Source organism: Notechis scutatus, chromosome Z, assembly GCF_049901735.1.
Source record: "Notechis scutatus isolate UNSWTSFEM ecotype Mainland chromosome Z, rNotScu1.2, whole genome shotgun sequence".
In the NCBI taxonomy this organism is placed as follows: Eukaryota; Metazoa; Chordata; class Lepidosauria; order Squamata; family Elapidae; genus Notechis; species Notechis scutatus.
In genome coordinates this window covers 25,805,954-25,832,529 of record NC_142025.1, presented here as the reverse complement: position 1 = coordinate 25,832,529, position 26,576 = coordinate 25,805,954, and the positions used below count along the sequence as shown (strand labels likewise).

Genomic DNA, 26,576 nt, shown 5'->3' with positions numbered 1-26,576 from the left:
GCAGGTTGTAGCGTCTTTCAAATTGTTGGTCTCCAGAAACATCTGGAACCGATCCATGTATGATTCCCAGTCTTCGGTTTCTGGGTTGAATGGAGCGGGTGGTGCTGCACCGCTGGTCATGTTGCCGTTGATGGTGCGTGTTCGACCACGTGCTCTGTTGGTTGCTCTGTAACTCAGTCAGCTCTTCGGTCTCCGTATCCCATCCTCATCGCCAGTGTTATGTTTGGAGAATAATGGAGACCAGACATCTGACCAGTGACTTCAACTCTTTAATAACAGTAAATAGAATAGAACAGAGCAAGGCTATGGGCAGCAGTAGCCCCTTTTATAGGGTTGGCTGCTACCCTTTTAATACTAATACTAAGTGCATCAAGTTCAAACTAATAACCAATAAGAAGTGTCCTAAGATTGGCCAATCAGAGGCTTGTTATGAACCAATCCTTGTTCATTGTTTAAGGACCAATCAAATGTGTAGGCTTCCAAAACCTGCTTTGCATTTAGGTTTAGTAATTTTTATTCATTCACAACACCCACGGTAAATACAATTGTGTTCCCAATTCTGATCTTTGTAGTTATTAGACACTTCATGGCCTCTGAATATCTTTGCTGAGGCCTTTGTATCTTCCACCCTGCAGCATGTTTCCTGACTGCTTGTTCCTTTACTGCAGGGGTGCAATGCAATTGGTGTAACAACCAGTTTGGTGAGTGTGTGCTTTCTGCGCACATGTGCATGAGCTCCACATTTTAAAAAGCTAATACTGAGCTTCAACTACAACTGAAAGGAACAGCTGAGGCATGGCAAATTGCTCTGCTGCACGAATCAGCTGTGCTGTAACAAAAGGACATAAAGCACAAGAAATAGCAGGGATGGGCAGGTGGGCCTACATGCTCATCGGAGCGAACTGGGTTCGGACCCAGCTGATCATTGGAACAAGGGCCATTGGAACAAGGATCATTGGAACCTGAGCCAGTCCAAACCAGGAGAATCCCACCCCTGCTTTACTGCTGATGGTTGATTCTAAAAGTCAGAAACTATACACCACTTTGATATCTTCACTGTCAATTCTAAGATATAGGCAAATTTGTGTCCTATAGCAATATAATATTATGACTGGTTTTTAATTGTCTGACTTGTATTTTGCTAGCACTCCTTATTCAGAACTGATTGCCTATTAGCAATTCTGATTTTCATTGATGGATAATAGGAAATTTCAAATGAGGAATTAAAAAGTAAAATAGCTTCACTACCATCCAAAACAGTCTCTAAAATATAATTGTTTCACATTTAAGAATGTAAAATCTGATACTGAAAGGCCAAAGACTAAAGAACATATTACTCTTTCAGTTTTTATTTATTTCAATAATTATTGATTATTAAGTTGAATAATTTTATAAGGACTGAAACGTGTGGAAGCTTACTGAGGAACTTAGCACCAGTCAGCTTCACAGGGTTGTTTTTGTGGATATAAAATAAAGGGAGATACATAAAAGGCATATTGAGAGGCTTGGGTTGGAGAGAAAGCTGAAAGAATAGGAATGCTTTGTGTGGTTTGTGGTATCTTATCCTCAATAGTTTAAGAATTCAGAGGATAGTAAAAACAAAGTCTGGCTCCTGCTCTTTCCTGTCTCTTTCCTCACTATAATTCCACCCCAGCCTTAGTGTAGAATGTGGTATTTAAGTATTTGTGGAATGTGAATCACAACTTATTTCATAAAAAGAGAATTCTGACATAGCTTTTACATATAGAATAAGGTTGAAAATAAACTGGTTGATGGCTTTATGTTAATATTGATGCAGTGTATATGTCAAGATCTGGTGCGGGAAATTAGGTGACTGCAAAAAATCATTAATCAGTTGAAAGAATAGTTAATAAAAGAGATATGGTTGATCGATTTACATGAAGTTGTACGTTTTTACATATTCACAAGCAATGTAGTTTGCTACATTAAAGGTAGCTCCATTTATCTATATCATGCGTCACTTACTAGGTTCACCTTCCTCATTTTTGCACTATTATGTAATCTTACTTAAATAAAAAATTCAGAAAAATGGTAAAAATGTAATTAAATTTTCATTTCATACACTTCTCAGACCAGATTCAGAACCTCACATACTGCCTGTCTTTTTTAAGCTATTGAATCAGTATGGGAGAAAGAGAGATGAAAGCGGTATTGTGGCAGTGCAGAGTAAACCCTATCTCTTTTGTACATGCACAGCACATACATAAAAGAACCCTTGGGGTGCAATGCCACTTCTGAATTACATTCCAAAGATACATTTTTTTAAAATGACTTGGGAAAGCTGTGTCATATCACTGTGATTCTATCAGCTGTCCTTGTGTAGAACATAGTGGTATTACTTGTTATCTAAGTGATATGTCTACCTATTTACATTATTGTAGTAATATAAGTTAAAATAACAATAAAATTGGTCCTTTATACTCCCTTTGTTTTCATACCAGTATTATTTTTTTTGCAGTGGTTGCAAATAATTTAGCAGTACTAAATTATCTTAATATATTATGCATGTAGCAGTTGTAGCTCCCTGTTAGACAAATTATTGGGTAAGAAATTGTTGTTTCATCTTCCAAGTCATCACATCATTTCATTCCCCCTCAGTTAATGATTGTTCTTTCTTAGGGTTATTTCTTTATTGCTCTTTTGACAAGAAACTAAATAGAGATATAGTTTTTGAAATAGATACATAATCACAATAAACTCAATAGTATCTTTAGCAGACATTGCAAAATATTAGTGTGACTGAAGTGTGCTTGAGCTCATAAATAAAGGACTGGAACACAATAGTAAAAAATAATGCATCCTCTATCCTGGGGAAATAAGTTGTTTTTTTCCTATATAATCCAGGTTCTATTTTGAAGCATATTAAGATCTCAAAGCATGTAAGGAAGGAAAAAGGAACGGTTTATTTGGATTTCTTCTTTATATCTCTGTGTTGTTAGTGTCTTCTGATAATTTTTATAGATCTGATTTTATAGATCTTGAATTTTGTTGTAATGTGTCAATGTAGTAATCTAATTTCATAGAATATTTTTAGAAAGGAAGCATGAGTTATTTGTACTTTTGCTTCCCCATGCCTGAAACATTTTGTTTATCTCTTTTTCAATATAAGAGAAAGGTAAGAATGATACCATTGCTTTAATTACTTCATAATATTTTAGCTGGTTCTTAGTAAACTTTGCAGAGGAAAGCTGCAGTAGTTTATTAAGATTATTTTTTTGAAAAAAACAGGGAGACAAATCTGTACATGGTGGAATATTCTTGCATCTAATGTTCATTATTTTAAAGACAAATAGCAGGTTTTCATTGGCAAATTGTCCCACAGAACATATGGCAGCTTTAAAAGAGAGTATTATTTCAGTAGAAATGAGGTGGTTAAATTAAAGTTCTTCTACATGCCTCCCCATTAATTATTTCTTCCTCCTAGCATTTTCAGTGTAAAAACTTGTGCACCAGAAACAAAGAAGTGTTTAGTGATAATCCATGGACAACATGAAACTTTTTCAAGAATATTTAACACCTTCCAGCCACTGATTTTCGGTTATACAGTTACTACTACCAAATTCTGCATTCTGTCCTTTTTTTTTTTTTTTTGAAAGTTTTATTTGGGTTTTCACAAAAACAAAATACAAATAAAACATCTTTTTTGAAAATAGCATGGTCCCAGGTTATCACTTCTTCATACAGACACAAAACTCAATTTTCTGCTCATTTTTATATTCTATTCCATATCTTATTGCCGTTTTATATTTTCTACATAGTTTTTCCCCTCTTTTAATTTTCTCAGCTTTATTTTAATTATCTCATCTCAATTCAAATCATTATATTTATACTTTTGTCTGTCCTGTTTCAATTTCATATTATCTTTTCTTATTAAACAAATTTTTTGCTGTAGTTACCAATTGGAGTATGACACCTTTATATCTTTTAATTTTATCCATTCAAACTCTTATTTAAGCTTCAATGTATACCTTTAAGATTATAGCATTCAATATAATACATAACTTCCAATCGAATTCTGCTTAGTACATTCTTAAAATACACACTATATTCTTAAAAAGAAAAAATTATATATATATATATATATATATATATATATATATATATATGTATGTATGTATGTATGTTGTGACTGGGAGGTTTGAGCCTGCTGTGCGCTTTGAGTCTGATGTGTCAGAAGACACAGATTCGAGTGATGAGGAGGGTTTGGCATTAGGATTTGAGCCTGCTTTAATGGGAGATGCAGACGTGAGCCAGGAGGATGAGGAAGTGTCAGAATCACCATCCTCTCCAAAACCTTCCTCTTCAATTATGCCTCAGGTGTCAGCAGATGATCGACAGAACGTGCCGGAGTCTTTGGGTGATGATCAAGCCGATGAATGTTGGGTTGATGTAAGGACTAGACGTAGGCTGAGACGTCAAGCACAAATTGAAAGGAAATGTCAAATCAGGGACTGGGTAGAGAGACTGACACGCCCCTTTAAGGAATATAAGGAGGCGTGTTAGCTTGGAATCCCTGTTCGGGTCAAACTTTGTTAGTTACGTTCGCAGTTTGGAAAAAGTTTTCTGTTTGCCGTTCGGCTCTGATTTATATTGCTGCTCGTTATCTGGACTTGCAGACAGCTTCTGGGAAAGCTGCCAACAATGACTTCAGCCAGAGGAAAGTTAACTCTGTTGTTCCTGATATTGTCTGTTCGTGTTTTTTCCTTTGGACATTTGGACTCTCACCTTGTGGCCACAGGTGAGACAGAACATATATATATGTAAATAAAGCACACATTCCATTCCAATTCAATTCTATCATTAATATTCATTAAAATCTTAACATCTTTAACATTTCTTTTCAATTAAATATCATACTTCCTTGGGAACACTTATAAACTTTCCATAGTTAATTCTTTCTTTTCTATATTTCTCACTTATATTTTTATAAATCATTACTAATAATTAAAAATGTTCCCATTTAATTCTCTCATTTTAATTCATTTATTTATTACCAAACATTCAACTACATTACAGTAAATATTTTATCCATCATTTTAATCATATTTTCTAAAATTATTTCTCTTTATAATATAACAATGCTATCTTATGTACCTTTGCACAATCCCCTTTGCAATTAAATTTTCACATTATCTCTAAACAAGCTTATGGTTACAATCCTTATATCTTTTCCTGTTTCTCCATTTCTTGTTTCTGTCTTTTACAACTTCTTTTCCTTGCCTTCTTCCCCCTCTTCTTCTCCCTCCCACTTTTACCCCCTCGTCTCTCTACTTCTAACTCTTTCTTCTGTAATCCCCTCTTCTGTTGCTTTCTAATATTATACTTATCTTTCAAATTCTTCTTCTTCTTTTGGTTGTTTTTTCTAGTCTTAAACCTTTCACTCTCTCTTTCCCCCCTTTCTTCCCCCCCACTTAAAATTATTTGATCATTAAAGATGGCTTCTTCTTTGTCCCAATCTTCTTGTTCTGCAAGCGTTTCTTGTTGTTTCTCATAGTTCCAGATCTCCATTTCTAAGAATTGAAATACGAAGCCAAAAGAACCTCTCCCTTCTTGTGCATCTTCTTTCCATTTTTAAGTTCCATTTTCAGTTCTTCTAAGAGTGATACCATTTTAAAGACTTTTAAACAATTACCCGGTTAATTTTAGTCATCCAGATGCAAAAACCAAAAATCACCAAGTAATCCAAATAATCCAAGGTTGTTTCTTTCTGCTTCTTTTTTCCACTTTCTCTTCCTGGGGTTCTATTATTTTGTTACCAAGTTTCAATTAAAATGTATCTTTGAGGAATCTTGTTGAAATTTCACTGTAAGTTCCTTTTAGTTACGGTTCCATTCCTTAGTTCCAGGCACTCTCCTCCATTTTTCCAGATCCTGCCCTTTTATTCTTTTTTTCCCTCCTTTCCTGCTTTTAAAAACTTTTAAATATCCAGAAATCTTTATTATCCCTTTGACTTTTATTTTCAGCTTAGATGCCTATTACTGTCAAAGTGGATTTTTTTCAATTTCTTGCTTAAGTCTCTTAGCTGTCAGTATAAGGAAGGGAAGAAAAAAAAAACCTAATCCTTTCCCTTCTCTCTCTTCTTCACAGCTTCAAAATCTTCTTTGGGAACAATGTTATTAAATTTAGATTCCAGGGTACCTTATTTGTTGCTTTTGATGTTTGACCCGGTCAACCAAAACTTTCTCTTCTTATCTTCCTCCTGCACATTCTTTTCTGGTCGAGTTCTTCTTTGTGGTGGCCATTTCTGACCACCGCTGCAACCGCCTTCAGGAAAGGGAGTAATGGCCAGCTGGGGAGGAGAGATGCAGCTCTCCTCAACCCTGCAGGCAGTCCCCCCCTTCTTCACCACCTCTACGGGGTGGTTTAGCCTCAAAATCAGCCAGCTCGGGGCACTCCAGCGGTGAGCACGGATCGAAGCCTCACAGAAACGAGGCTTTGGTCTGTCGCTGAAGAAGCTCAAACCGGAAGCCCCAAATTCTGCGTGCTCTCCTTGTGTGGCTTCTCTTATCTGCCATTCACCTTTTGTACTATCTACCTGTTTCTTTTTTTAAATGTACCAAGTGGTAGGCTGAGAGAAGATGTTATGCATACAGAGTACAGATACTTTATATTCTGGACATGCTCAATTTTTCCTTATGCCTTCTGTGTGGCCCCTAACATTCAGTTTGATACACATACCACCTTCCATCCCTAAAATGTTATGCTCCTCAAATTTAATGATGGTTTGGAAGTGTATAAGATAAAGAATATACAGTTGTGCTCATAAGTTTACATACCCTGGCAGAATTTATGATTTATTGGCTGTTTTTCAGAGAATATGAATGGTAACACAAAACCTTTTCTTTCACTCATAGTTTAGTGTATGGCTGAAGCCATTTATTATTAATCAACTGTATTTACTCTTTTTAAATCATAATGACAACAGAAACTACCCAAATGACCTTGATCAAAAGTTTACTTACCCTGGTGATTTTGGCCTGAAAACATGCACACAGGTTGGCACAAAGGGGTTTGAATGGCTATTAAAAGTAACTATCCTCATCTGTGACCTGTTTGCTTGTAATTATAACTGGATAGAAGCATTCCTGTCAAACAGACAACAAATGGTCAAAATAGGGAGCATCTTATCAAATTCTGTACCTGTCAACAGTGGAGTCCCCCAAGGCAGTGTTCTAGGACCAACTCTCTTCATACTCTACATAAATAACCTCTGCAATCATATTAAGAGCAACTGCATTCTTTTCGTTGATTATTTAAAGCTATTCAAAACCACAAACAATACTACTACCCTTCAAAAAGACCTTGACTATGTATCAGAATGGTCAATCAAATGGCAACTTCAAATCTCAACAAATAAATGCTCTGCCTTACATATTGGCAAAAATATATATATCAGAAAATAAAATACAGGCTGAATAGTCAAGGCCTTGTTGATGATCCAAGATCTGTAAAGGACCTTGGAATACTCATCTCTAATGATCTAAGTGCTAGAGCCCACTGTAACTACATAGCCAAAAAGGCATTAAGAATTGTTAACCTAATCCTCTGTAGCTTTTTCTCTGGTAATATCACACTACTAACTAGAGCATACAAAACATTTTCTAGACCAATACTCAAATACAGCTCATCAGTCTGGAACCCACATTACGTATCTGATATTAGCACAGTTGAGAAAGTCCAGAAATATTTCACAAGAAGAGTTCTCCACTCCACTATTCATTGTAGAATACCTTATGCCACCAGAATTGAAATTCTAGACCTAGAAAACCTTGAATTACACTGTCTTCAGTCTGATTTAAGTATGGTATATAAAATCATGCATTGCAATGACTTACCTGTCAATGAATACTTCAGCTTTAACCATAACAACACAAGAGCACACAACAGATACAAACTCAAGGTTAACCGCACCAAACTTGATTGCAGGAAATACGACTTCAGCAACAGAGTGGTCAATGTCTGGAATACTCTATCTGACTCTGTGGTTTCTTCCCCAAACCCCAAAAACTTTAACCTTAGACTTTCTACTGTTGACCTCACCCCTTTCCTAAGAGGTCTGTAGGTGGCGTGCATAAGCACACCAAAGTGCCTACCGTCCCTGTCCTATTGTTTCTTTTATTTTTCTTATATGTACTCATTTCTTGTATTCATAACTATGTTTATCCTTATACTTATTATCTTGTAAATGATTGACAAATCAATTAATTAATTAATTAATTAATTAATTAATTAATTAATTAATTAATTAGTGTGGGCGTATAAAAGTTCAATGAGTTCCTGGACTCCTGACAGACCCTTGCATCTTTCATTCAGTGCTGCACAGACGTTTCTGGCTTCTGAGTTATGGGGAAAGTAAAAGAATTGTCAAAGGATCTGCGGGAAAAGATAGTTGAACTGTTTAAAGCAGGAAAGGGATATAAAAAGATATCCAAGGAATTGAGAATGCCAATCAGCAGTGTTCAAATACTAATCAAGAAGTTGAAAATGAGAGGTTCTATTGAAACCAAACCAAGGTCAGGAAACCAACTAAAATTTCAGCCACAACTGCCAGGAAAATTGTTCGGGATGCAAAGAAAAACCCACAAATAACTTCAGATAAAATACAGGACTTTCTGAAAACACGTGATGTAGCTGTTTCAAGATGCACAATAAGGAGGCACTGGAGGAAACATGGGCTGCATGGTCAAGTCGCCAAAAGAAAGCCATTACTACATAAATGTCACAAAGTATCCCACTTACAATATGCCAAATAGCACAGAGACAAGCCTCAAACCTTCTGGCACAAAGTCATTTGGAGTGATGAGACCAAAATTGAGCCTTTTGGCCACAACCATAAATGCTACATTTGGAGAGGAGTCAACAAGGCCTATGATGAAAAGTACACCATTCCTACTGTGAAACACAGAGATGGGTCACTGATGTTTTGGGGATGTGTGAGCTACAAAGGCACAGGAAATTTGGTCAGAATGATGGCAATATGTTATCAAAAGATACTGGAGGAAACTGTGCATTCATCAGCCTGGAAGCTGTGCATGGGACATACTTGAACATTCCAACATGACAATGATCCTAAACATAGGGCCAAGTTGACCTGTCATTGGCTACAGCAGAATAAAGTAAGGTTCTGGAGTGGCCATCTCAGTCTCCTAACCTCAATATCATTGAGCCACTCTGGGGAGATCTCAAACGTGCAGTTGATGCAAGACAGCCCAAGAATTTACAGGAACTGGAGGCTTTTTGCCAGGAAGAATGGGCAGCTTTACCATCTGAGAAGATAAAGAGCCTCATCCACACATACCACAAAAGACTTCAAGCTGTCATTGATGTTAAAGGGGACAATACACCGTATTAAGAACTGGGGTATGTAAACTTTTGATCAGGGTCATTTGGGTAGTTTCTGTTGTCATTATGATTTAAAAAGAGTAAACACAATTGATAATAAATGGTTCAGCAACCACTAACTATAAGTGAAAGAAAAGTTTTTGTATTATGATTCATATTCTCTGAAAAATGGCCAAGAAATCATAAATTCTGCCAGGGTATGTAAATGTATGAGCACAACTGTATATACTAACTCTAAGACTTTTGCTGTGTAGCCTATGGACTAACTTGCCTCAATGTCAGATCCGTGTATCTGTCATTTCTTCAATGGAAGAAGAAAAGAAGGGGAGATACACTTTCAGAAGTTCATTCTAGTTGATTGAAAGGGAAAAGTTCTGTAGCCTGACACTCATATACTTTTAATGGCCATATAACTTTCCAGAGCAGCTCATGACAAATTTGCACATCAAAAAAGATAAATGTCAAGTATAGAGATTTAAGAGAATCAGTGTGACATCTAGCATAAAATTAATCACCATATATTTGGCTCAATCCTCATGCATTGGACTCACATAACTTAGTCTTACAGTGCCCTATTTCAAGAATATTGAGTTTACACAGCACTGCTTTTACAGGAAATATCACTCAAAGGCTGAAAAAATGTATGTCTATTAAGCAAAGTTTGACTAGCATAAGGCATTGATTTTAATACCATATATGTGTACAAAGCAATGCACATAATTGCAGCTTTAGGGTATAATATCAGTATTATATATAAGAAGGATAAAACATCTCTATTCCTTGTAACTGCCTGTTCTGTGTTGAGGTAATTATGATGCATTCCCTTGCAGGATGTTTTGGAAGTTGACAGCACAGGAAATTCACTACTTATCCTTTATGTAAACACAATCAAGTTCTCCTACATCTGGCTTCTCAAGGCCCTACAAACAATAAAATTGTTAACCCACCCATTGACCCATCCATTTATCTTTCTTTGCAGAACTCTCTGGGCTAGGGCTGACTAATGAAAGAGTTATGGAATGAAAAGGCAGAACAGAAAAGATATTTTTCTTAATGGATAGTGAAACAAAGGGATTTATATTTTCTGAGAACAGCAATTCTCAGGAGCATGATGCTTGGACAACTATTTATGCATTTCTTAATATAGGTAATAGCAATATATTGTATCTGTTAAGAAAGATCGAGTTCATACAACCTTTTTACAGTTCAGATATCTACGATATTTTGCCTTGGGTGGGAAAGGTCTAATAAATAAATTTGGTTATCCAATAAGTGAGATAGTTAGTATTACATTATTTTTTTCCAGCATGGCCCAGTAGAGGAGTTGTCTGTCAGCACATCAGTACTCATGTTGATCAGAATATAAGGGGACCTGATCTAAAGCCAAGTTGGAGAAGACAATGTTTTATTAACAATGTTGTTCAATGCTTGTAGTAATATCATATTTATAAAGTACTACTATCTTATAAATTAAATTTTCAGTATTGAAACCAAAAGATTTTGTGTATCTTTGTTCTATTTACCAGTATCCTATTTTTATTTTTTGAATTATAGCAATGGCTCTATGCCAGAGAAAAAAAATACTTATTTGTATTTTTCCTTCAAGATGTCTGTATCTCTTCCAGACAAAAGGGTACATTAAGTGACATCTGTAAATAGAATCTGCTAATTAAGAGTTATTACATGGGAGATTGGTACAGGCCTTTCAGAATTAGATGTGTATTCCTCTCTGATATCCATTAGCAGCTAATAAGATAATGCCGATGGACCATTTCCTGTTTCCTTCTATTGTGCTTTCAAACCATATATGGACCAATGGGATGGGTTGAACAATATCTGGATGTTCTTCTGCTTAAGGATTCAAAAAGAATGTTTGTTATTAGATTGCTCATGCTGTTTAGTTTCACAGAGCTGTACTAATAAAAGAAACAACACTTTGACAGCTAATCTCCTCCATCACATGTTCTTTTAAAAACCTTTTGTATCATAACTAACCTATTCTGTTGATTTATGTTATTATAGTATGCAGTAAGCAGCTTCTAGTAATCACAGATAAACTATGAAAGGAATAAGATTTCTCTATTATAAGAATTATGCTATTTTATTACTATTAAAGACAATTGACTATTACTTTATATCATTAACAAATTAGAAAGCCATTACTTTTCCCATGAGCTGTTCAGAGCATCCAGTGATGGAAGGTGCTTCAGTCTCTTCTAGGAAGTCTGGGCTTAAACTTGAGCACACTCCTCCTCCTCCATGAGACTCCTCCTTAGCGTCCCCAGTTTTAGCTCAGCCTTTCTTCAGACAGGTTGTGTTATTGTTTTTCTGGTCGGAACAGAACACTGGCAATTTAGCTGATTTAGCTGAATTATTTCTCAGGTCAGGTAAAACCATAGTTTCTGTCACCAACTACCCCCACCACCCCTGAGAACCTCCAAAAGTTATTTTGCTCATTTTTTATGAGTGTTCCATAAAAGCCTCATAAACGCGGAGGTTTATCTTTCCAATCTGCCCTGGGGCTAAAAGCCTCTCATTTCAGAGATGCTGCCTTAAACTTCTAAACAAGGAGGGTTATCTCTCCGATCTCCCAGCCAGCTGAGTAAATGCCCTGTCCCTTCGAGGCTTGAAGCCTCAATTTAAAAGTGCAGCTTTCCCCTCCTTTTATTGAGGCTTTCCCCGCAGAACACCTCAGGGCAGGGAATTAGCCCCTGCACCTTCCTGCTGAGCGGTTTTGCTTTCAGCAGGCCGGGCGGTGATAGCTGTTTTCGTTTTCATTCTGCCACAAGGTAGCCGCCATTTTAAAGGCCGCGTGGTTAAATTTGCTGAGTAATTGTTACTGTCTGTGAGGCAAGTTACCCTTTTTGGGGACCTGGGAAGGGGGGTCCCTACCACCAGTCCACTGGATGATAGAGGACTTAAACTGGTGGATTCCACAGGCAATAAGTGCAGCTAAACTGATCTAATTATCAGTTATAGACCTCTGGGCCCTCATATAGGTGCCGGGTCTGGAGCAGGGTGTTCTGGTCTCCATATTTGATATTACAAGTACTTTATTAAAAAATTGACTTGATTGACTTAAATTCTACAAATCTTTAAGTCGTAAAAATGTGTGTGTGTGTGTGTGTGTGTGTGTGTGTGTGTGTATGTATGTATGTATATATATATATATAAAAACAAAACAAGGAGAAAACATTTGCTAAAGGCATCGGGGAACTATTTATGCCAAGATCCCTTGCCCCTTAAGGGAGCAGGCCCCTAGGTGTTCCAGCCACCTAATTTCATAGCCTCTTTACATTGCTAATCTATCAAAGGCATTACCATGGCCAGCAACTACAACTCCAGATCTAGACTAACTGCTAAAAATAGAGATAAGTCCACGGAGCCCAAAAAGACCTCTAAGGCAGCAGAGAAAGATTCATGAGATGCCATCAGGCATTAGAAAGGCAGGTGGAAAAACATACACGAGCAGCTGCACAACCCACCTCTTCACCACACATCATACCCTCTACCTCACAGGCCCAGAACCCTCCAACCACCCCTCTGGATTTATCCAGGAGCACCATATCGATACAACCTCCCCAGGAGGCTCTTTCTAACATTCTCTCCGCAAGGAGGGCCCCAGAGGCAACATTCACGCCAACTGCAGCTGGCCTCAGACAAGAGGAGGAACTTCCGGGGCATGGATGGAGCTAGCTATCCAGAAGGGCATATCAGCAGATGCCCAACAGGCTATTCAGGCAGGATGAACACCCTCAGCTTCGGTTTGTGGATCTCTTTCTGAACGATCTCTGGGCATCACGGATCCACATCTTCATCAGGTACCCCACCCGCAGAACTATCGTTGCCCACTATCAGACCTCAGTACACACAGGATATGGGAGATCAAGGGGATCCAATGGATCCAATGGAGGAGGGGTTGGCACACACCTTTTACCAGGTATTCTCAGAGGTGGATCTGCTAGAAAGGGGGATGGATGTCTGATGATGAAGGCCTCTCACCTGACCTCCCCGTATTTACAGGATTATTCCGCCCACAATTATTTAAATCCCTGCTGTTTAAGGCCAAGAACACCACACAACTGGATAATACAGGTACCCCTCCCCCACCAAATACTCCAGGGGAAGCAGAGGATCTCATATTCTCTCAACCAATCACTGAGGCAGAGGTTATCCCTGTGCCACACATTTTCCAATTTAGTGCAAAAACAATGGGCTGCAGCAGCCTCATATCCCGCTCCCACAGCACATGATAAAAAATACTATAATTTGGCTCCCGAGTTCTCTAAATTTCTAAACACTCCGGAAGTGGATGAGCCTATCATTGTGCTTTCATTTTCCTCAGCCATCCAAGTGAAGCTGAAGAGGCTCTCAAGCCTGAGGAAAAGAGGGCGGAACTAGCCCTCCGCAGGGCACACATGTTGGATGCATGGGCCATCAGAGCGGCTACAGCTGCCTCCTTTTTCACCAGATCATCTCTCAGATGGCTCTGCCAACTGAGGGATACCATTCCAGCCTCAAACATTAGGGCACATCAAGATGTGGCTAAATTAATTGCCGTTGCAGAGTTTTCAGCAGACGCTAACTTCAATGTAGTTAAATTTTCCTCCAGGGCCATTGTGTCCTTTCAGCCTAACACCCTGGGGTGCAAGGTTTCACCCTCTACTGTTGGTAGATGGCTAAGGGCCACCATCGCTAAGTCGTATGACTCTCACTTGATTCCAGTGCCCCAAGGCATTACCGCTCACTCCACCAGGAGTGCAGCCACCACAGCAGCATGGGCGACCCAAGCTACAATAGAGTAGATTTGCCGAGCTGCAACCTGGGCTTCTCTATCTCCATTTATTAGAAATTATAAAATTGACATGTTTGCTTCTGCTGAGGCTTCATTTGGTAGGCTAGTTCTGCAGCAAGTTATTTCAGAGACAGTTAGGTCTGCAAGCCAGATGGAGTCCCTCCCTTAGGACAGTGCCAAGCTTTGGTATTTCCCATCACTGGATGCTCTGAACAGCTTATGGGGAAAAGGGTGTTGGTACTTACCTGATATGCCCATCGAGCTGTGAAGAGCATCCAGTCCCACTCTTTTATTCCGTCTGGTAGGGGGTCTGTTCTGGCCAGGGTTATTACATAGGCTTAAGCATATAGGGTATCAATACCTTGGCTTCGCAAAACTGGGGGTGCTAAGGAAGAGTCTTGTGGAGGAGGAGGAGTGTCCTCAAGTTTAAGCTCAGCCTTCCAAAAGAAACTGAAGCACCTTCCATCACTGGATGCTCTTCACAGCTCACAGAGAACAGGTGTATCAGGTAAGTACCAACGCCCTTTCAAACTGTTTTAAATATTTGAAGCAGAAAATGAGCCAAATTCAAATGGATCTGTGGGATTAAATTGTAGGATTAAAGTGGGATTAAATTGTATAAATGGGGATTTTTAAAATCCTGATCTTATTTTCTCATATGATCGCATACATACATGAATCCAATAGCTAAAGTTGTACAGACAAAGGCATCAAGCTGCAGGATTCCTTGGAAAACCTCCAAACCCTGCAGAGTTGTTAGCATGTTTTAATTTTTAATCTTGCATAATTGAGAGGTGGTTTGTTATTAGATCTGTGCCATGCTTTGCATTAGAGAAAAGAAAGTGGTTTGCTTTTGCTTCTTCAGAAACATAGGAAAAACTATATTTGGTTGAAGGAATTGCCAGCAGGTATTACCTATACACCACTGCATATTCAAGGAAACCCTTTTGCCTTTAAATCTGCAACATTGCCTTCTCATAAACAGAGAATAATCCTATTAAATATATGTAACTTTACATAAATTTAAATGTAAATGAAATTATGTCAAATTTAGTTTTTGCCCTGCTCCTGCCAACTACCTGACTGAACAGTACTCAAACTAAATATAATTAATTTTAATTAGCTTTACATATCAAATCAAGTCACTTGCTGCTTTTCTCCTGTCTCCACCAACTACTTTTTGGAGGATACTGCATCACAGAGTCTAAAGACATTTTTCAGCTTGTAAAGGCTACCAGCCTCAACATCTTGGGGTCAGAAGACTAAAACTATTATTATTTTTATAAGTTTGTTTAGAAGAAACAGCCATTGAAATCAGATAAGTCCATTGGATGTCTGATGATATCATCGTTTATTTTGCTTATCTTGTGCAGTGATTGATCCTCTTTTTCTCAAAATTTATTACCAGTTTATGGATTGGGATTTTGCTCTCTGCCTTTTTTAATAGCCTTTGTGGTCACTGGGCAGGTTGCTATATGGGAGTAAGACTCATTAATTTATCTGGGGGGAAAAACACATCTGTCATATTCTTAAGGAGTTTAAGTAGAAGTGTTAAGTGAAAGGAAAATGGAAATATTATTTTTCCAAGTTATTGTTACCTGCTTTTGCCTTTTGTGATAAGCTTGAAATCTTTCTTTGAATGGAAAATAGAAGCATTGAGAAACCTGCTTGTTTATGTGAAAGTTGTTCACTTTTTCATATTGTGTTTGACAATATTTGAGCATCTGCCAGAGTAAAAAGAAGTTCTGTCAAAAAGATATATTGGTCTACTAAGAAAAATATAATTCTATTGTTCTATCAGGCCATAGGGATCTATTTTTTTAAGGCATAACACTATAATTTTCAACAAACATTGAATTAAAAACAGTAACATTGAAGAAAACTGTTATCTAAGGAGAAATATGTTTGTTTTATTACAGTTAAAAAGGCATTGACCATTAGAAAACATATCCATTTTTGTTTAGAAATACATTGCCATTCATTCCTGATTTTTCATGAGGGAGAAAAAAATATTTTTCTTTTTTCTTTCTTTCTAGTTTATGCTAAGTAGAAAATGTTCTCTGAGCCTTTTAAGGTACACTTGGTCAAAAAGCAAAGTTCCATAATAAATGATAGAATATGCTTTTATTGATATAGATCAGGATGGCAAACCTTTTGAGCTTGGTATATAAAAAAACTGGAAAATGTCTAACTTGATTCTGCTGACATGTCACACATACATGCATGCACACATCCTGAACAAAAGAGAAACAATGGCTTCCCCCCATTTAGGCCAACCTGAACAATGGCACTATTGCACTGAAGATTTACAGTGACCTTTGTACATAATATTTCTGTATAAAATTTAATAAGGAGTACTATCTTAAGGATAGCAATAGTTATCATTTCATCTCAATATTCCTGTGTTTCTGGACGAATTCAAATTCTGTGGAAATGTAAATGCATATGGTCTAAATTTAAATGTGAATATGCCTATCCAAATAACTGAAAACAAAATGGGCATCGTAGATGGCAGAACATTACAATAAATTAAATTAATAAACTGCTTGGAATCAGCAAATTGCCTATTCTTTTCCACACCAGAGCACCAAAGATAGTTCTGAATGTATTATTATTTTCTGAGAGAGATTTTTGTGTAATTTATTTGAAAGTGAAGTAATAGAGAAAACTAAATATAAAACATAGCTCACTGGTTATTGTGCATTTGGATATAGATTTTTCACTTAAACGAAATAGCAACATATTTGTAGTCTATACTATTTTTTGTAGAAGCAGAAAAGGGACATATAGCAGATGGTTTTTAGAAATATTTCTATGTTTTAGGAATACTGGAGAAACCTGTCATTGATTTCTTTTCAAATGAAAGCAAACAATCTGCCAAACACAATTTGTGGTTCAAACACAATTTGTAGTTCAAACAGACATAGCAGTTCACTGTGTTCACTATGTTCATCTTGAAATATTTCTCAAATGGAAAACTTGCTTATTATAAATATCTGTATTGATCCAAATGCATATACAAAATCATGTATTGGGAAAAGTTGAAAACAAAATGTATTTGTTAGAAAAAAGTTGCTTATGAAATGGATAGTCTGACAGGATTGTAAAAGAATGATACAGAACTTCGATAAAACAATCAAATATTTGTGTGTGTGTGTGTGTGTGTGTGTGTGTGTAATGTCATAAACCTTGATTCTGTCATGTTGACAAAAAGTCTTAGAACAGCTTTTCCTTTAAAGAAAGGGGAGCACTGATTCTGAGTGAGGAAAAAAGAAAAAAAACCCAGGCTGCATAAATATATGATTTAGCCTTCTATCTTCCTGAGGTTGGTAAAATGAAGACCCATATTGTTGGAAATAATATGCTGACTCTGTAAACCATTTAGAGAGGGCTGTAAGGCAGGATAAAATGGTATATAAGTCAAAGTGCTATTGCTGTTGTTATGAGGACTTTTTGCCATCCATATGTATACTGTAATACTTCAGATTTTCAATAAATTGTTTATTTAGATTATATCTTGTAAGCATACGCTTATCTATCTTATCTATGCCTGATAATTCTATCTATGGCCTAAATCAGTTATGCAGAAAAATAATTATATATTTGGGACACAATGAAGTATTAGATACTATTATGAGGTATAAAGTTTCATTATCACATTCTTGTCCTATTTTTATTAGGTAATTGCTAAATAGATCATGAGGAAACAGTTTATATCTGAAATCACTATATCTGAATTGCAGCAAAAGAGTCGACAAAGTTAAGTTATTGTGGTAATCAATATAGGTCTAGTTGGTTTCACAGTTGGTTTAAAAATTGTACTTAAAGGGTGGTCAAGAATAACTTTTGTCAAGATAAAGTGAAGTGTTGAGTGTGGTATCATAAAATTAGTCTGAAACATCACATTTTTATTTAGACTAAATGAAGAGATGGAGATAATGCTTATTAGATTTGCAGGTATCACAAATGGATTGGAAGAGCTAATACTATAGAAACAACATTCAGTATTACCTTGAAGGCTAGAGAAGTGAGGTAAAAGTAATCAAGTGTTATTTAATAGAGAAAAATGCAAAAAATTAAATGGACATATAATAGGATGTGGAATACTCAATAGCATATCGGGCAGAAGTAGAGAACCTGTCTGTATGGTGTTCACAGAACAATCTGTCACTGAATGTCCATAAAATCAAAGAACTGATTATGGACTTCAGGAAACATGGACAGGACCATGCCCCACTCATCATCAACGGAGAACGAGTGGAAACTCAGATTCCTTGGCATCCATATTTCAGCTGATATCCATAGGCCATAGTGAAGAAGGCTCAGCAGCGGCTGCACTTCCTGTGGGTTCTCAGGAAAAACAATCTGGATAAGAAGCTGTTGCTGACTTTCTATAAAGCCTCTGTGGAGAGCACTCTAACATACTGTCTGGGTGTGCGGTATGCAGGCTCCTCAGCTGAGGACAGGAAAACTGTACAGAGGGTGATAAACACAGTTCAAAACATCGTTGGTTTCCCTCTGCCCTCCCTGGAAGACTTAGCCAGGTCCCGTTGCCAAAGCAGAATCAAGGACATCATAGAAGACTCCTCGCACCCTGGCAATCTACTCTATTTTTCTTATCTTCATCATTAAGTGCTCTGGTTTTATTGTATTGTGAACAGTTGCTGGGGTGCATCCACAGTTTCGCTGTACTTGTACAATGACAATAAAGTTCTTATCTTCTTATCAGTGTTTTTGAAAAATATTTAGAATTGTGACTATGCACAATTGTAAGCAACAGAGTTTCTGAAATTACACATGCAGTGGAACTGCATGCCAAAATGATAGGAAATAATAGGTTCATTTTTTTATTATTAGTCAAGATCTGCTTTCAATACTGCAATCAGTTTTGGGGTCCATAATGTAAAAATGATTCAGAGAATTAATGAAAAAGAAACAAAGGCAGTAAGAATGATTAAAGGGTCTGGAAATTAAGCCTTATGAGGAGATGCTGAGAGAACTAGCTACTTATGAAAAATATGAGACAAAAAGTAAGACAGTGTGATCCTTAGTGCTCTCTGAGCTTGGTTATTTTCTCGCACTGATCATGTTGATCTAGGTAATGAAATGTCTGTAAGAAAACCACCATGCTCAGAGATCATTAAGGACTCGATCCCCACAGTCCAACCTGAGCTATAAATATTTTCTTCTATTGGTATCAAAATATAAGAGTTTTCAAATACGTTCAGAGAGATCACATGGGAAATCCCAGATCTTTGCGTTCTTTTCGCTGATGATGTAAAGCTGTTCAATACCACAGACAATACTGCTACCCTACAAAAAGATCTTGACTATGTATCAGAATGGTCAAACAAATGGCAACTTCAAATCTCAACAAATAAATGCTCTGTCTTACATATTGGCAAAAAAAATCAGAAAATAAAATACAAGCTGAATAGTCAAGATCTTGTTGATGACCCAAGCTCTGTAAAGGACCTTGGAATACTCATCTCTAATGATCTAAGTGCGAGAGCCCACTGTAACTACATAGCCAAAAAGGCATTAAGAGTTGTTAACCTAATCCTACGTAGCTTTTTCTCTGGTAATATCACACTACTAACCAGAGCATACAAAACATTTGCTAGACCAATACTCGAATACAGTTCATCAGTCTGGAACCCACATTACATATCTGATATTAGCACAATTGAGAAAGTCCAGAAATATTTCACAAGAAGAGTTCTCCACTCTTCTACTCGTTGTAGAATACCTTATGCCACCAGACTTGAAATTCTAGAACTAGAAAACCTTGAATTACGCCGTCTTCGGTCTGATTTAAGCATGGTATATAGAATCATACATTGCAATGTCCTACCTGTCAATGAATACTTCAGCCTCAACCATAACAACACAAGAGCACACAATAGATACAAACTCAATGTTAACCGCACCAAACTTGATTGCAGGAAATATGACTTCAGCAATAGAGTGGTCAATGTCTGGAATACTCTACCCGACTCTGTAGTTTCTTCCCCAAACCCCAAAAACTTTAACCTTAGATTGTCTACTGTTGACCTCACCCCTTTCCTAAGAGGTCTGTAGGGGGCGTGCATAAGCGCACCAACGTGCCTACCGTCCCCTGTCCTATTGTTTCTCTTATTCTTCTTTTATTTTTCTTATATGTACCCATTTCATGTATTCACAACTATGTATACACTTATACTTATTATCTTGTAAACAATTGGCAAATCAAATAAATAAAAATCTCTGTTCCATCTTCTCATAATACTGGATATCATACAGAAGAAGAAAAATGTATTGATCAATTTAATATGGAACTAATTACCTAGGGAAGTTGTATACACTTTCCCTGGATGTGCTTAAAGCAGAGAGAAGCATCTATTGTCAATATTTATTTTAGATATCTGTACTGGATGAAGCAATGATTAATAGGTAAATGATCCTTTCCAAACTTGGTGGTTTTGTGATTCTCAGGATCTATGTCTTTAGAAACCTTGAAATTGGTTAAAGCAAATCCATTGATCAATTATTTATTAGTTCTATGTTTGACACTAATCTCATTTGACACCAATTATAGTTGCTTGTTAGGGGACCTTTCTGCTCATTTTATTGTTCTGGATGCTCTACTTCTGCTTCCATGGTTCACTCTGAAACCAACATTATCTGAAATTACCTTATAACTTTTATTTGAATTTCAGTGTTCACTTGCCTTATGGAGAGTTCCTTGACAATTATGTTATTAATGGAAAAGTATGCTTATGTTTATTAGGTGACCTCTGGGTTATCTCATAGAGGTTTAATCCTGCTATCATACTTTTCTTGAGTATTTTTCCTCCAGCATTTCTTATGTTTTAATTAATGTGAAGATAGCCTGCATCATAATGAAACTGCTGGGCACTAGAATTCATAGAAGATAACAATGTATTGATGTTCTATTTGTAAAAGTGATGAGGCATGATCATGTATTGCATTATTAAAATTATTATAAATATCCTTTTAACAAATGTCCATGAGGCTTTGCAGGCAGGGAGGCTGATTCATATTAATGTTTATTAATGTCCATTTGAATTCCTGCTGTTATCCCATCTATCTCTCATTCCCAAGATTGCCTTTGTTTGAAAAAGAAAAAAAAGAAAAATGATTCTTTATTCATTAATTTTATCATGGTTTGATTAAATGATTGTTACAAGAAAAATAAAATTATATAATGTTAATGTGTTATTTTTTATTATAATACAGAGAAAAATAATAATTGAATATTTAGTTTGGCTTCCTTCTTGCAAAGGTGATTCATAGTTAGATTCAGATCTTTTTCCCTCCTCTCTTTCTCCCCCCCTTCTCTCTCCTCATTTCTAGCTATGTCTAAATATAAAACAACCAAGCTCAGAAAGCACCAAGGACTCCACAGTTCAACTGTTACATACAAACATTTTTTCTATCAAAAAGTCTACTTTGCAGAGATTAGTATTTATAATTTCTATTTATTTTCCTGTCTCCTACAGAATACTTCCACAACCAGCTATAGAGTGAAGATATTGCTCCAAGAAAAAAGAAAAAGCTTGGAACAACAGACGAACAGCCATCCCTATATGTAGTGATATTAGAACAAAAACAAAAGGTTCTAATTACAGCAGGAATGTACCAGGAAAATGACAGGAAAAATTCAATAAGGAGAAAAAATGAGAAATTATCTCTTGAGAAATTAATGCATGGTGTACTGCCAGACTAGGTGTCCTGTTTCCAGATTTCTGTGGAGCAGTGACTGGACATCTCTTTCCTTCAAGGTATAATCATGACAACCAGCAGCCGTGCATGCTCTGTACCAACAGTCAGTGGACATATGACTCATTACCCTGGACCACCATACCCATTACTTTTTCCTCCTGTCATTGGAGGACTCTCACTTTCAACTCTTCATAGCATTCAAGGCAATCCATCAACCAATCCATCAACCAATCGGCACAACATTCTTTCACCAGCAAGTAAGTTTTTATTTACAACTTTACCTTCTATATTAGTTTCTAGATAAAATCCAATGTAACTTGATGCAGATAATTCTGCTTTCAGAGCGAATAGTTGAGAATCTACTGTAACCCAATAAATCCTACAACAACCCAAAATCTGCTCAGGAAGTTTTGAGAACCCTTGAAAATACTTCTAGGGAACACCTGGGAAGAAAACAGTCAAATAATGCTGTAGTGCTGGATTTTATCATCTCTTTACGATTTGTTTCTAAAAATTGACAAAGCATAATTGTGTGTTTGGTTTAGTTGATAACAGTTTAAGGTCTGCTTATCCAAATTAGATCCTATGCTGTAAGAATTCATCAAAAAGTAAAACTGTAGCAGAAACTGCCCTCCTAATGAGATTGCTTTTGTAGTCTGGTGATTCATCAGAATAGTTTATTTATTACATTTGTAGCTGGAATTTATCATCCATTTAAAAGTACAATAACAATAATTAATTGAGTAAACCACTTCTTGAGTACAGCAAACCTTTTATTTTTAAGCATAGAATTTAGCTATTGTATAGGGGATATCAGGGTTCCCCACTTTAGAAAAAAATACCATTGGTCAGAATAATCAGGCAGTCTATCTGTTATAGTTTAGATTGTAAAATCTGTACTACAGGAAGACATATTATGTCTAGCATTCTTGATTGCAGAATGAAGGGCATTGAAACATGCTCTTGAGAAAGCAAAATAATATTGGGAATAGGATAACTTGTGTAAGAATTGTGAGTTGCTGTTTTCTTGTGTCCCTATATAATTGCCATAGTCTTAGGGAAGCTACAATATTCTTCTGGAATTTAATAGCTTTTAGTTTATGCTTAATAGCTTCCTTTGTTTAATCAGATGTCATGATTAAAAGGAAATCAAGTGACCCTCTCAAATGACACTCTAGCAGTTTGCTAGATACAGTTCTGCATTTTTTGGATTGGAAAATGGTCCATGCAAAAAAAAAAAAAGGCAGTAGCTTCATAGGAAATAAATTGATTTTGACTTAACAATATGTTATATGCCTACCTCTACTTTCTATGTTATATAGTCCATATTAAGTCAAAGCAAAGCTTTAGAGAAACATTCTGGTATAGAAAATATGGCTGACAGAAAATGCAACTGAATTATTTCGTATACAGGTAATCCTGGTCCTTCATCAGGCAGTTGTTCACGCACAGCCTTGGAAAGAAGACTGTGCTCAGTTAGCAATTGCCTTGGCAAAGGGCCAAGCCGGCCATGCTACATAAAGCAGTAGGAGGAAGAAAATGACAAAGACCAAATAGAGAGGCAGAACACAAGGTGGCCAAAAGGATAGAGATGGGGAAATAGGAAAATGGGAGAAGTAGTAGAAGAAAACATTGCAGTTGTAAGTGCAGGCAGGTTGCCACTTGTATATTGATATAAATTGCACTAAATTGAGTAATTAATTGCAACCTTGTTTGGCATTATTTGTTACATGCAATTGAAAAGACAGTATGAGGAAGCTGACATCCTGACAAACAGATTTCAATATGGCAACTTCATTGCTTAAATTATATAGTCCTACAGTATTTAATGCAAATATATTTCAAGACTTTGGCTAAATTGCATGAGAATAATCACATAATCTTGCATCACCTATGAATAACCAATCGTATCTATATGCAAAAAGGCCACAAAAATTACCTTCCTGCAAAATGACCAAATCTTTGCTCCTATATTTTATATATTTATTTTAAAAAACCTTTGGTTTAAGATACAAGAACAAAAAGTTTATGATTTTTTCTTGTGCTTCAAAAACCTAGCAGATTGAAAGTAATGATCTTTGTACAGCACAGCCTTGTTCAGAATAATAAAAATATTAGCCTTGAAAAGGTGGAGAGGGGGGTTAATGGATTTTGTCTTCAAATAAATATTTCTATTTGTTACTGATCTTGAAAAGCTAATTTTAGAATTGTGGTAGAATGATTGTAAGAAATTGAAATAATTAAAACATATAGTGTACTTATGTTTTTTTGTTTTTTTATTTTTTTATTAATATAAGTAGAAAGACTGTGTGTTGTCTGATTACAATTCTTTTGAGTAATATTCATCATAGTAATAATAATAGTATTCTAATAGTATTCTAATAATAGTAATCTCATAATGACAATGCTTTTCCCTCATAACATTAATACATATTGTTCATACTAATCAAAATTAATGATACCGTGATCAACCCTAATAATAAAATTAAACCTTCTCTTGTAATTTTAGAAGTTCTAACTTCTGTTTCTCTTATTTAACCATTGATAAAACAGATCCTATATCTCAAAATATTCTGTTTTCCTTTTCTTTAATTTCAAATGTTAGTTTATTCAATTCTGCCCATTCTAAAATTTTTGTTATTATCTTCTGTGGGAATATCCTCGCCCTTCCAAAGTTGTGCGAACACTATTCTGGCCGCTGTTAACACATGTATTAAATCTACATTCCTTTTACTGTATTTGTTTGGTATGATGTCCAACAGAAATATTTCCTGTTTTAAATCTGTATGTTCCTTTATCATTTTTTCTAGCTAGGTGCGTATTTTAATCCAACATTTTTTTTTTGCTTTTGGACATGTCCACCACATGTGGTAATACGAGCCCAAGGTTTGGTTGCAATTCCAACACTTGGTAGACGTATTCTTAAGCATTCTAGCTAATCTTTCTGGTTTTCTTTGTATGCAGTGAACATTGTCAGTTTATAGTTTCTGTCCCACAACTTTTGCAATTTGTCCAATTCTATCAAATACCCAAAATGTTTAGCCCATGCTATCATGGTTTCTTTTACTTGCTCCTCTTTTATTCTAATAGTCAATAAATAATTATAGAATTTTTAAATCAGTTCATCCTCTGGTTGTCCTCTTAAAATTTGATCCAATTCTGTTGGTTCTTTATAAAAACCATATGTTTTAACATGTTTATAATAGCTAGATTGTATATATACATGTGGCCACCATGCTAAATTTATCCCTTAGCTATCCAATTCCTGTTTGTTTTTCAATTCCCCCTTCTTATATCTTGCTGTCTTACAATTTTTCCCATATCCATCACATTTGGGTATGTTAGTGCCTCCATCATGGAGAACCAGACTAGTATTTTCAAATAATGTTTTTCCTTGATTTTTGCCCATATTGAGAGCAGAGCATTTCTAATGTAGTGCCCCTGAAAGTATGTATGTGTTTTGTTTTCTTGTACCATAGAAAGACATGCCACCCCAGTTGTAAATCATGTCCCTCCAGTGCAAGTAATTGTCTATGTCTCAGAGTTATCCATTCCTTTAGCCAAATAAGGGCAGATGCTTGATAATATAGTTCCCAATTTGGCAAACCTCTTCTATTGGTAGAGTTTTGCATTAATTTCAGCCTAATAGAATACTTTACTTTATTGGCCAAGGAATTTGTCTTGGTGTAAATACTCTCAGTATACATAAAAGAAAGATACATTCATCAGGAGTCGATAATCATAAGGCACGACACGTAATGATAATCATAGGGTACAATAAGCAATCAAATCATACTAGGAAACAGTCAATAAAAATTGTAAGGATACAAGCGACAAAGTTACAGTCATACAGTCACAGGTGAGAGGGGATGGGTGATAAGAAGTGATGAGAAAATTAGTAGTGCAGACTTTGTAATAGCTGAACAGTGTTGAGGGAATTATTTGTTTAGCAGAGTGATGGCTTTTAGGAAAAAACTGTTCTTGTGTCTAGTTGTTCTGGTGTGTAATGCTCTATAGCATCATTTTGAGGGAAGGAGTTGAAACAGTTTATGTCCGGGATGTGAATGGTCTGTAAATATTTTCACAGCCCTCTTTTTGACTCGTGCAGTATACAGGTCCTCAATTGAAGGCAGGTGGCTAGTAATTGTTTTTTCTGCAGTCCTAATTATCCTCTGATGTCTGTGTCTGTCCTGTTGGGTTGCAGAACCAAACCAGACAGTTATAGAGGTGCAGATGATAGACTCAATAATTCCTCTGTAGAACTGTATCAACAGCTCTTTGGGCAGTTTGAGCTTTCTGAGTTGGTGCAGAAAGAACATTCTTTGTTGTGCTTTTTTGATGATGTTTTTGATGTTTGGTGTCCATTTTAGGTCATATGATATAATAGAACCTAGAAATTTGAAGGTCTCTACTGTTGATACTGTGTTGTCTAGTATTGTAAGAAGTGGTAGTATGGGAGGGTTTCTTCTAAAGTCTACCACCATTTCTACGGTTTTGAGTGTGTTCAGTTCCAGATTGTTCCGGTTATACCACGAGGCAATATAACCTCCTGTCTGTATGCGGATTCGTCGTTGTCTCAAATAAGACCAATCACTGTTGTGTCATCAGCAAACTTCAGTATTTTAACAGATGGATCATTTGAGATGCAGTCATTGGTATATAGGGAGAAGTGGAGAAAGCACACAGCCTTTGG

General features: G+C 36.4%; 1 protein-coding gene across 2 annotated transcripts in view; it reads left to right on the top strand.

The window, feature by feature from the left end:
• Positions 1-21,689: 21,689 nt before the first annotated feature.
• RARB (retinoic acid receptor beta) overlaps positions 21,690-26,576 on the top strand; it is a 335,866-nt gene continuing 330,979 nt past the window's right edge. Inside the window, exon 1 of one of the 2 annotated variants that reach the window (XM_087945174.1) lies at positions 21,690-22,140. In XM_087945174.1, coding sequence (XP_087801300.1) covers positions 21,951-22,140 — 190 coding nt within the window. In that variant the 5' untranslated portion in view covers positions 21,690-21,950. The remainder of the gene's footprint in view (positions 22,141-26,576) is intronic. The other variant, XM_087945172.1, reaches the window with a different exon arrangement.